This window comes from Elephantulus edwardii, unplaced genomic scaffold (assembly GCF_000299155.1).
Source record: "Elephantulus edwardii isolate Elephantulus edwardi_28Jun2011 unplaced genomic scaffold, EleEdw1.0 scaffold00108, whole genome shotgun sequence".
NCBI lineage: Eukaryota > Metazoa > Chordata > Mammalia > Macroscelidea > Macroscelididae > Elephantulus > Elephantulus edwardii.
The window spans coordinates 6,078,018-6,091,167 of NW_006399858.1; the positions used below are offsets into that span (position 1 = coordinate 6,078,018).

At 37.6% G+C, this 13,150-nt stretch overlaps 1 protein-coding gene across 1 annotated transcript in view; it reads right to left on the reverse strand.

The window, feature by feature from the left end:
* The window catches only part of VPS13A (vacuolar protein sorting 13 homolog A (S. cerevisiae)), a 289,570-nt gene that overhangs the window by 34,044 nt on the left and 242,376 nt on the right, over nucleotides 1–13,150 (reverse strand). Inside the window, 8 exon segments of the mRNA XM_006891989.1 lie at nucleotides 1,707–1,830; nucleotides 1,942–1,987; nucleotides 2,275–2,438; nucleotides 2,521–2,596; nucleotides 3,661–3,774; nucleotides 6,146–6,227; nucleotides 7,688–7,833; nucleotides 9,034–9,147. Of these exon segments, the coding sequence (XP_006892051.1) occupies nucleotides 1,707–1,830; nucleotides 1,942–1,987; nucleotides 2,275–2,438; nucleotides 2,521–2,596; nucleotides 3,661–3,774; nucleotides 6,146–6,227; nucleotides 7,688–7,833; nucleotides 9,034–9,147 (866 nt within the window).

A 13,150-nucleotide genomic window follows, 5' to 3' on the forward strand; every position in this document is an offset into this window, starting at 1 on the left:
AAAAAAAAAAGACAGTAAACAACAAAAGCTGGGATGTGGAACGACTGAAACTCTCATACATTGTTAATGGGATTATAAAATGGAGTAAACATCATGGAAAACAATATGGCATTTCTTTAAAAAGCTCCAAGTAGAAATTCCATTTGATCCAGCAATCCTATTACTAGGCATATGCTTCAAAGAAACAGTGATACTGAAGAATTCACAAAATACTGCATAATATGAAGAATTGAGAGGACATTATGTCGAGTGAAATAGGTCAGTCACAAAAGGACAAACATCATGTGAGTACACTATTACATAAAAAGCTAAAGGAAGGTTTATACACAGTGAAAAAGACTGTGATGGTTACCAGGAAAAGGAGGCCAAAAGGAGGAGAGGAAATCTCATTAACTAGATAACAGAGACATTAATTCAGCTGAGTGACAAGAAAGGCAATATATAATAAGGAGGTGAAGAGTACAACAGAAAGGGAAAACAGAGAGGTTCACAAGATACACAGACAAAAAGGTAAAGACATATACATCCTTATAGTTCAAAACTCAAACTCACTGCAGTGGGGTTAATCCCACTCACAGTAACCCTCCACTGGGCCTCCTAGGCTGTACATGTTAACAGGAACAGGCTCCCCGTCTTTATCCTATCAGTAATGAAAAACATGAATCTACAAGTGAATATGTAGGCAGGTGTGCAAGATGAAGTAGGAAAATGCAGGTGAAGGGGAGCTACAACCACATAGGTTTGGCAGGTGGTATTTCTACATGGATATTGCATATGCTAGAAATAGGTCCATGTATATAGTAGAACCAAACGGGGCAAAATTATTTAAGTTTTTCTAATTATAACCAAATATCCTGAGGGATGAGTTGACAGTCTAAGGACCTCAGAACTATAATTTCTGAGGATATCCAGGTCAGCTGGCAAAAGTGTTCAAAAAGATTGTACTCTACCATCCTACTTTAAAATTAGCCTGCAGTCATCTAAGAAACAAATACTGGTTTCTCCCTACCAGGAACAAAGAAGACAGAAGCAAATCAAAGACTAACAGAAACAATTATTGCAAAGGGCTAGGGGGTCATCAGATCACAACCCTGTAACTTGAGTCCAGAAGAGTATTAGATGGTGCTTTGCTGACTACTCTAAAAGGGATCACAGGAGAAATGTCTTGGACAAAGCAGGAGAAAAATATGGATCAAAACTCAAAATCATGTAAATGGTCAATCTCACTGGTCAAAGATAGGCTGGTGGAGCCCCCCAGACTACGGCTCTTAGGTATCCTTTGAGCCTGGAAATAAACACACCCTGCTGGCTCGATTCTCATCCATAGAACAGCTGACAAATCTATCAAGTGAACAATCACACGGAGAAATACTCACTGTGCAGAACAACCAACCATACCAGGTCAAAAAAGGGCAGCATTTGCCCAGAGACTAAGCTAAGAAGGCAGAAAGCGGCAGGACAGAAGGATTCAGGAAGCAAGACTCACAGGAGGAACCAGCAGAGGCAGAGTGCAATCCCATGGGTTATTCTAACCAATGTTCCAAAAACAAAATGTGTATCATTATTTGAATGGAAAATCAATTTACTCTGAAAATTTTAACTCAAATCACACACACACACACACAATCTAAAAATTGTTTTAAAGAGAATGAAGAAGTTCTTAAGCAATTTGCCATACTACTCATCTATTGCATCAGAGAACTTACCTTTTTATTCCCTGAAAAGTACTGCTTGCCATATCTATGATGCCTCCTGTTGGCCTTGCCACTGCTCCAACTAAACCTTTCCCAACACCTTTAAAGAAGCCAGCTGCTCCTTCTTTCTGAGCCCCTAAAAAGGGGAAAAAAGATAAATCTTAAAACAAATGGAACAAGAATGAGAATAGAATCAACTTAGGCAGAAAGAGGTAATATGTACTGCTCAAAAGGACTAGATACTTGCCTTTGATTGGTTTGGTCACAATTCCTGTTATGCCACTTACAAAACCCTAGAGGAAAAGCACAATTGGAAAACTGTCATAGTCTCCTGTGATGCACCTTTATGAACCAAGTCTGCCATATACAAAATAATAGCATTCTGCTTAATGGATACCCTAGAATCAACACGTTTTCCTCATTATTTCACTTAAAAATGCTTTTACAGACCACTACCAACCGTTTCTTACACATCTACATTAAACTTTATACAGATTGGCAGTTAAGTATGTTTTCTTTAAATGCAGAATAAAGGCTTAAAAGATATCACAGTAAATGTTCAGAACCCTGTAAAACTTACAGAGACTAAACCTTTTCCTCCACGAGTGATGCCTTCTCGAAGACCAGTTGGTTGCTTATTCATGGCTTCTCTTCTCTTCTGCTGGTAGTCTTCATCCATGGTTATAGCTGCTACTCCTTTAGCCATGGCACTGGTGATTTTGGAGGCAGCACCAGCCAATCCACCTGGTAAAAACGATACATGTTTAGTAAAAGCATGCAGTCATTTTCTAGTACAATGGTAACTGCTAGTTGTTATATTTCTTACCAACAGCTCCTCCAACTAGGGCCTTAAGTCCCAGTGCCATTCCCTCCACGAACTCTTCAGGACCTTGAATGGCTCCCTGAAGAGTCAACAAGAGAATAAAGTTATATTTACATTAAAGATAAGTTATTAACACACATGAGGCAAGTGACTGTGATAAACAGGATGACGATATCCTAGAGGAAGACACACTAGCAAAAATCCCACAACTAAAGAAATACTCAGAATGATTTCACAACACTGAAAACAAATAAGGTAAAATGTTGGAAGCTGATCCAAACTTAAAAAGGAGCATGACAATTTATCAAACTGTAGAAAGATGCTTGTTCCCTATTTTAAGGTGTTAAGCAAGCACAGCTCAAACTAATCATGGTTAACTATTAAAAAGAAATCACACTCTCATTTGCAGTGTTTCTAATATTATAAAAATCTTATTTTTATATTTTTAAAATTATTATCCTATATATTGGGAAAGGTGCTCTGGTGACCTGAGGGCAAGAAACAGTGCAGAGATCCAAATGCACATGGTTGGAATCCAGCAGCTGCTCTGTGGGAAAACGATGGCCCCCTCTCCCCTTGTGATTAACCACCTCTGAAAACCCACCAGAGCAGCAGTGATAGGTCGGTTCCAACTCAATGGCACACAACATTTATTTATAGCTGACAGACAAGAAAAGAGTTTTTAAAGCTTTGGTTAGTATCACAATTTGAGACTGTCAAAAAAGCTCCCTGCGAGTTTTTAATGTTTTAGTAGAAATTTTCAGGGGTTACAAAAAACTCTTAATTGTTACCATCAGTTTTTAAGACTGTGTCACAAAGTTTCAACTTTATGGTAATTTTCAAGGTTTTTCATTAGTGCAAAAAGCAAGACTGCCTATGCAGAAGGATCTTTTGTCTCAATAAGTTATTCTTTTAAAATCCAACACAAGACTTACAACTCTATATATGTTTGCCAAATCCTAAGTTTAAATTTTAAAGGAAAAAGATAGAAACTTCTAAAAACCCAAAACCTTTTACTTTTGCTGTAAAATAATCAACTGTGTTTCTCAAACATCTATTTAATACACAAAGCAACAGAAATATATCATAAAAATTCATTATTGAAAAGAATGAGAATGATATAACAAAGGATAGCAATTTTACCTGATAAGGTTCATAAAAAAATGCTTCTACACCTTCAGAAAATTCTCTAATTAAGCCAAAGGGATTTCCCAAAACTTCAAGTCCAAGGATGAGTACATACATCTGCTTAATGGCCTAAAAAAGTATCAGTGTTAATTAATTATAAAAGTCAGATTTAATATTTTTCTTATTCACAAGACTATTTCATATACACATCTAGTTATTATGGCTAGTAATCCTTATCACCAATTTATCTTCTAAATCTTTTTACCTTGTTGTTGTTATGTGCTGTCGAGTCACCTGCGACTCATAACAACCTTATGTACAACAGCCCTAAACCCTGCTCTATCCTGTACCAACTACATTGTCTCCAACACACTTACTCTCCAACTCCCACTTACTCCAATAACTCAATCAATCCACCTCATTCGAAGGTCTTCCTCTCCTGCGCCATCCCTCCACTCTCCCACACATGATGTCCCTCTCCAAGGACTAGACCCTCCTTGCAACATGCCCAAAGTTATGTCAGATGAAGCTTCACAAACCTTGCTTCCAAGGAGCAACCTGGCTTCACCCTCTAAACCCGTTTGTTCTCTTAGCAGTCCATGGTATATTCAACACTCTTCTCCAGCACCACAGCTCAAAGGCATCAATTCTCTATCATCCGTAGTCACTGTCCAGCTCTCTGATGCATAGCATGCAACTGCGAAAGACGATAGCCCTGATCGGGGGCACCTTAGTCTCCAGCCTGACGCTGTTGCTCTTCAGCACTCTGGAGAGGTCCCTGAGAGATGACTTTCCCAATGCAATTTGTCTCTTGATTTCCTGGCTGCTGGTACCAAGAGTGATGACTGCGGAGCCAAGCAAACTAAAACTGTTAACTATATCAATCTCTTCACTATCCATTCTGATGCTACCAACTGACCCAATGCTGAGAATCTGTTTTCTTGATGTGTAGCTTCAATCCATATTGAAGGCTGCAGTCCTTGACCTTCTACAGCAAGCGGCTCAGGTCCTCCTCAGTTTAAGTGAGCAGAGTTGTGTCATCTGTATAACGCAGGTTGTTGATGAATCTTCCACCAATCCTGATGACATATTCCTCCTCGTACAGCCCAGCGTCCCAGATGATCTGTTCTACATACAGATTGAAATGGTATGGAGACAGAATACATCCCTGGTGGATACCCTTTCCAAATCTGAACCATGCAGTGTCTCCCTGCTCTGTTCTGACAACTGTCTCTTGGTCCAATTACAGGTTTCGCATTAGCACAATCAAGTGTTCTGGGATTCCCATTCTTCTCAGAGTCAGTCACAGTTTGTTGTGATCCATAGTCAAAAGCCTTTGCATAGTCAATGAAGCACAGATAGACATTCCCCTGGTATTCTCTGCTTTCTGCCAAGATCCATCTAACATTAAAGATCCATCTAACATTAGTTACAATATCCCTAGTATCACGACCTCTTCTAAACCCATCCTGTACATCTGGCAGTTCTCTGTTGACATGTTGTTCCAGTCATTTTTGGATAATTTTCAGCAGAAGCTTGCTTTTAATGATATTTTTCAATAATTTCCGCACTCTGTCAGGTTACCTTTCTTTGGAATGGGAACAAAATTTTTACTTTATTCTTGGAAATTCCTAGTTTAAAAAAAACCCCAAGAATTTGGTTTTATAAACTGAGATAAAATGGCATGATATTTAGATAAAACTTCAGAATATTTAGAATACTATGTATGAATGCTTTTGTGAATACCATTTAATAGAATGGAGTAATAGATATATCAACCGACATCCGGGATCACAACAAGAATAAATGGCAAAACTGGAATCCAAACTTAGATCTCCTGAGCCCCTGTCAATGATCAGTCTATAATACCACAACTGCCTCAGATGTTCAGTAAGTAATATCACAAAAGAGATCACACTCTCTCCAAGTGTGAAAAAATGTACTAAAATAACACATCTCACTAAACAACTCAGTTACATTAAAAATACTCTGTATTAATCAGTTATCAACTATTCATTTCTGCTGTGCCTACTTTTTAAATTAAGCTCAGTTTGGTGAGTTTTTTTGTTGTTTTAGGTACCATCAAGTCAAAGACAATTCATATTCGTGTCCCTATTAACAACAGACCTGAACCCATCCTGTGCCACCTTCACAATCTCTGACATACTTTAGCCCATTGCTGCAGACACTGTGCCAATCCAACTGGTGAGTCTTTTTCTCTTTCGCCATCCCTCCACTTTCCTAAGCATGATATCTCTCTCCAATTTAAAGTAATATATTTATTTCTAGACCACTGATCCATAAAATAATTCTAGACACGGCTAAAATACAGAAGGCAACAAAATTCAAATATGAATTTTAAAATTTTACAATTCCGAGGAAATAAAAAAGCTTCAGAATTTTAATAAAAGTTATTTACTTCCTTGCCAGAGCTACAAAATACACATAGCAAACACTTAAAGAGCTGACAGATCTCTTTGTAAGACAATCTCAGACAAACCTGTTTTGAATAATGTCTTATTACTTCAGATTGTAGTTGAGGTGTCGTATGGAACTGATAGTTGAGTTCAAAAAATGCAAGTCTGGAAAAAAATAGGATGTATGAATGTATAAATATATATAAAAGATAAACAGTGAAAAGAGAGGTTGAAAAACAATATACTAAAGAATAGCTTTATTTCCTTTAGAATTTTTCCAAAACTTTTCCTTCTAATACATTTTCTCATGTTGATAAACATATTTGTAAATTTAAGCAGAGTATCCTCTTGAGAATCTTCAAGAAGCTGTGGGTCTACTACTCAGAAAAACTACAGTCATGCATATACTTTTAAGCAACTTAGGGCTTCAGAAACTCTTTTTATTCATTTAGGGACCATTAAGACAGTATTTCTCGTCTGTCCTATCATAGTTTGTGTGGCAAAGATATCCTACATTGAGATAAACAGAAGAGGTTATTCAACAATGATCATGGTGCAGTTATCGTAGTGCCAACCTACTTGTTCACCACCAAGAAATTAAGATTGGATCACTTAGAACCCATTCATATTAGAAATCTTATCCTAGTTCTGGTGCCACTAAGCATAATTTGACTGTTAACTAACTTTACATTTAGAGTTATCTCAGGATTCATGAATTCTTAATACTGTTCTTAATAGTCAGCTCTAGATGTTACTTAAAAAGGTTATTCTCTTCTATAAGGTTGGGTTTTTTTGCCAGATATTCTAGTAGTTATAACTCACAATAAAATATAAATATTTTACTGTAACATTAAATAGGTCTTTTCAATTAGCTTATTAGTGTAACGGTTCTGCTCTACATGAGTGTATGTGTGTGTGTGTGTGTGTGTATGTGTATAAATATATTATTTACACATACAGAGAGAGAGAGAGAGAGAGAGAGATGTTATTGTTGATTGCCATTGAGTCAAGCACAACAAGACCTGAAGCCTTTCTATAACTACTGTGGTTTTCAAAATTAATAGAATTTCCAGAGGCATGGATATACACAGATATAGATAGATAAGCCTGAGAAGTCTCAATACGACTGGCATCCAAGCAACATTTTTCAGTTACTACATCTTGAAGCACATTTTCTTCCCTTAAAAGCAGTGTATTTACATTATTTAAAAAATCAGCACGGTCCATGTTCCTCTTTTTAAAGAAATTAATTAATAATTACGCTATTATTTAGTAGGTAAAAGTAAGCAAAAAATATATGTGTTTTGTTGTTATGTGCTGTCAAGTCACTTGCGACTCATAGCGACCCTATGTACAAGAGCCCTAAATCCTGCTCTATCCTGTACCAACCTCACCGTCTCCAACACACTCCCACCACCCCAATCACAGAACTGATCCATCTCATCGAGGGTCTTCCTCTCCGGCACCATCCCTCCACTCTCCCAAACATGAGTGTTATTTAAATTATCCGAGATAATCACTGTATTTTTTGCCATAAAGTAGTTTTTATACTTTTTCATGAATATGTTTTTAGGTAAACATAAAGCATATTTTCATCAACATATAGGTTTGAATATAAAACATACTTAAAAACTACATCTTGTACATCTGTTAGAGTGGCACCAATACTCTTCAGCAGAAGATTTAATGAATGAACTGGAATCAGGCCTCCATGGTGTTTTGAATCCTTAATTTCTTCTCTACCAGAACTTAGGGAAACACTTAAATGTAACTAAAGACAGGAGACAAAAAACCCAAAAGTTTAAGTTATTTATATTACAAGTAAATAAATTCTAAATTATGTATGAGTCTATAAATTTTTATTAAGTTTTAAAAAGTATATTTACATAGTTGTTCATATATTAAAGTTGAGCAGTTGAAGTTATTGGTAACTCATACACCTCAAAAATTATCTTACAACTGAAGTTAATATGATAAAGCAAACAAAAACCATTTTTGTACTGTCTATACATTTGAATCAAAGGCATGCAGTTCGAAACCACTGCTCCATGGGAGAACAATGGAGCCCCTGTGTGACTTACTGGCTCTGAAAACCTGCTGGGAGGTCAGCTATGAGTCGATTTGATTCCAACTTAATGGCATACGACAACATACATTTTTTTTTTAAATGTTATTACTTTTGTGTGTGTGTACTGTTAAATCATATCTGACTGGTACAGGAGGAGATTGCCCCTCCTTCTCCAGCAAAGCATCTGGTGGATTGGAATCACATACTTCTGGGACTGCATTACAGCTTCTTGCCACTAAGCCACCAGAGCTCCCTGACAACATAAATCTTAGATATTTAACAATTCACTTAAATTTGGTTCTACAAAACTTTATTTAGTGAAGTCAAGAATATTTTTAAATTGCATTCATAACTAACATACACATCAGACAAACAATTTTGAGAACTGTCAGAGAATAAGAGAAAAACTAAAGTGAAATATTTTTAAGTGAAAAACATAAATATGTTGTATGTTGCCCCATTATTATTTAAACATGGTGAAAAATTATAAAGAAAATAATTATAGGGCTATTTATTTTTATTTATTGTTATTTGTAAAAGAAAAATTACAATTTTTAAAAAAATGTTAAAAACATTTTTCAAGTACACTATTTACTTACGTATATTATATTCTTTAAAAAAATACAGTTTGTAAAAAAAAAAAAACAAAACTCAAACGACCAAATAAATTTGAATGTTTAGGTAGCAGTCCTGAGAAAAAGACATCATTCTGGATAAGCCAAACAGAGAAAGGTCTGACTCAGGGGCTGCTGTATCAAGTTCAAGCACAGCGACAATTGTGAGGCATAAGGAACTAGGAGTTGTAACTGATTCGCGGACACTTAACAACAACATCCCCCAAAAGACTGTCAATTTGTTATTACTTAGCATAAGGACAATAAAAAGGACTTATTTTTACAATACCTTGATAGGAGATATATGAAAGTACTCATAAAGACTGACTTGCGATGCATCCACTAATGAAGCTGTTTTATATTCTTCTTGAAAAACTTCTACATCCTTCTGAAAAAGTTCAATCTATAAAGAAACAAAAAAATGTTAAGAACTGAAGAGACTGATCTGCAAAAGATAGGTAAGCCAATGCCCACATAGCACAGAAAACTCCTTTATATAATATTTACTAACAACATCTCTCATGACAGAAAAGTTACTGCCTCACATGGGACTGAAAGAACATGAAGAAAGGCTTAAAAAAAATTCTGCCTGCTTCACACAAAGTTAAGAACATGTCTTCTACGTTTCCATCTAAGTCACTGTAAGATATTAAACTTCCTAAAGTGCCTCCTCCCCACTCCTCCTCCTCCTCCTCTCATTGCCCTCAAATTAAAAGCAACTCATCCCCGACACTCCAGTGGATCTCTAGAGGCTCCATGGGAGAACAACCTGCCATCTCCTCGCATGTGACTTAGTGACTTCGAAAATCTGATGAAGGGTCAGGTATGTGTCAGTTCCCACTTGAGGGCAATGAGAATAACTATCAATCATGAGCATTTCTTCATGTGCTTCTTAGCCATCTTTGGTGATTTGTCTTTTCAAGTCCTCTAACCATTTTTTAATTAGGCTGTTTGTTTTTCTGTTGTTCAGGTTTGGGAGTTTTCAATAAATTTTATGAGACGGTCCTGTTGGACAAGTTGATGAATATATTGTTTTCCAATCTGCAGACTGTTCTTTCATTCTTTTAGGATAGTCTTTTGATGTATATAAGAACTTTTTAAAATTTTTACCTTATTTTTTTATTTCCCTTGTTGTGTACCGTCAAATCAGATCTGACTAGCACAAGAGATTTTCCCCTTCTTCTCTAGCAGAGCATCTGGTTGATTTGAACCACACACCTTAGGGATTGCAGTGTAGCTTCTTGCCACTAGGCCACCAGAGCTCCCTAAGAATTTAATTTTAGAAGGTCTCAATCACCTAGTTTATCTTTTGTTGTTTTTACACTTTTGGTTATGATTGGTAATATATATTTTTTTTGTAATATATTTTTAATATAGATTTATGCCTTTAAGTTTTCTCCTGTTTTTTTTCTTTGATCATCTTTATAGCTTAGGTTTTACATTTAGGTCAATGATTCATTTTGTTTGTTTTCCTAATGTTGAACCAACCTTGCATACTTGGTATGAATCCTTTATTTTTTTTTTAACTGTATTCTTCCTTTCATGAAGTTGAAGTCCACGGGCTAGAATTTTGAATCTTTTTTAACTTAATTTAAAAAAAAATTAATTTCTTAAGTGATCTCTCTTACTGCTGTAGAGTTGGAACCCATGCATTGCTGACCTTCCAGTGGATTTTCAGAGGCTGCATACTGCATAGGAACAGAATGGTCATCTTCCTGCCACAGAGTAGCTGACAGATTTGAACTGCCTGCCCTTGGGCTGGCAGCACAACTCCTTACCCATTAATCCACCAGAGCTTTCTTCCTAATACTGGTCTGTAATTCTTTTATCTTAAGTTTTAAAAGTTTATGGAAGTTGTGTGCTTCACTTTTTCTGTAGGAACTCTTCATGAGCTTGAACTGTTATCTTTTGGTCATTAAACAGCTACAAACAGAAGAATGATAAGGGGCCCAGCTTTGGAAACTCTATGGGATCATACTACTCTTTACTAAAGGGTTAGCCAGAGTCAGAAAAGAATTGAAAGCCAAGAGCTTTGACTGAGATACCATACCCCATCTGGCAATTCTACTCCAAGGCAGAACCAAAGATAAAAATACTAAGTATGAATGCTCACATATGCAGTATTCTCAATAGCTTCAAAGGTGGGGAAAAAAGTGTAAATGCCCATTAACAAAGGGATGGATACAGAAAATACAATATTACTTGGCCATAAAAAAAAGAATAATACATGTGACATGTGTGTCACATGATTGTGCTTAGGCGAAACTTATACTTGCACCAGGAAGCAGTTGTCAGAACAGAGCAAGGAAATACTGCACACTTTAAAATTGGGAAGAGTGTGCGTCAAGGATGTGTCCTATCTCCACTATCTTTTCAATCTATACGCAGAACAGATTATCTGAGAGGCTGGGGTCTATGAGAAGTGTGGCATCAGGATTGGAGGAAAACTTATCAACAATCTGCGTTATGCAGATGATATAACCCTGCTTGCTGAAACTGAGGATGACCTGAAGCACTTGCTGCAGAGGGTCAAGGACTGCAGCCTTCAATATGGATTGAAGCTCAAAGTCAGGAAAGCAAAGATTCTCACCATTGGGCCAATTGGCAGCATCATGATAAATGGTGAAGAGATTGAGACGGTTGATGACTTTAGTCTGCTTGGCTCTATAATCAACACTCTTGGTATCAGCAGCCAGGAAATTAAAAGATGAATTGCACTGGGAAAGTCTGCTATCAGAGATCTCTAAAAGGTACTGAGGAGCAACGATGTCAGTCTGGAGACTAAGGTGCGCCTGATACAGGCCATGGTCTTTGCCATTACTTGCTATGCTTCACAGAGCTGGACAATGACTAAGGATGACAGAAGGAAAGTTGCTGCCATTGAGCTTTGGTGCTGTAGAAGAGTACTGAATATACCATGGACTGCTAGAACAAACAAGTTAGTCCTGGAGAGGATGAAGCCAGCCTGCTCCTTGGAGGCAAGGATTCTGAAGTTTCATTCGACATACTCTGGATATGTTGCAAGGAGGAACCAGTCCTTGGAGAAGGCTGTCACACTTGGGAGGGTGGAGGGATGGTGCAGGAGAGGAAGAGCCTCGATGAAATGGACTAATTCCATCACTGGAATAATGGGGTTAGGCGTGTTGGAGACAGATTGGCAAGGGATAGAGCAGGGTTTAGGGCTGTTGATCGCTATGAGTCACAAGTGATTTAACAGCACATAACAAGAACAACATGATATGGATGAAGTTTGAAAATGTCATGTTATATGAAAAAAGTCTGCCAAATATTGAAAAGGGCCAAATATTGTGTGATTCCATTGATTTAAATGCCTGTAACAGGTACTTTCAGTATGACAGAGAGTTGGTTAGTAATTTCTTAGGGCTAACTCAATGGAAGAAGGACGGAAAATTTCCTTCCATGTGATTCACTGCCTCTGAAAAACCCTGGGGGATCAGCTCCAACCTGACAATAAGCTAACACAGTGCAATTCCGGGATGAGGGGGAATGACGGCAACAGGTTCCGTAGGGAGCAACACTGCTAACCCAGACATCACACCTCTCTGGGGTTTGTACCCTCCAGCTATGAGATGTTCCAACTCAAGGGCAAGGAGGCGAATGGCCACTTATACCTGGTTGCCTCCTGGGTAAGAAGTTGCACTGCCAACTCAAGTGCAGGTGATTAAATCCTCTAGCTGCTTCATTGGCAATGGAAGAGAAGCACAGGTAATCTCAGCGAGAGAACCCACTGGAGGGTCAGGTATGAGTAGGTTCTGATTTGACAGCAGTAAGTTAAGTGAATTAACTATTTACACCCTGTCCTTAAAAATTTCTTCTATAAGAGCATGCATTTTTAACCACACTACTGCTGTGATTTTATAGGCTTTTGATTAGTCATGAAGAACTTATCTTTCTTTCCCAAATTTTACTTATTTACTGATGCTGAGAATATATGCAGGAAAACATGTCTCAATTAAACAGTCTTTATACATACTGTTAGGGGCACTAATCACTCTCTCCTCTGAACTCTTTAACCTTCATTAGCATAGCTCTAATGAACCCTAAGTAACATTACTTTTTACTCTGCCTTATTCCTTTGTTCATGAAATATCATGGTCATAGACTATTTTCTAAATTATTAATCGAAGTCCGTAGAGTAACACAGGACCATAAAAGAGCACATAATTCCGGCGCTGGCTGAAAATCGCCTGTGACTTCATCCATAGCCACTGGTGAGAGTCAGCGCCCAGAGCCATCAGGGGCTTTAAGCTCGTTGCCCACTGCTGTGGTGTGGACAGCTGAAATCCAGGCCCCGACAGGCACCTGGGGGGGGAACACCCCAGACTCTGCTTCATGCTCTGCTGGAGAAGGAGGGGCAGTCTCCTGTACCAGTCAGATCCAATTTG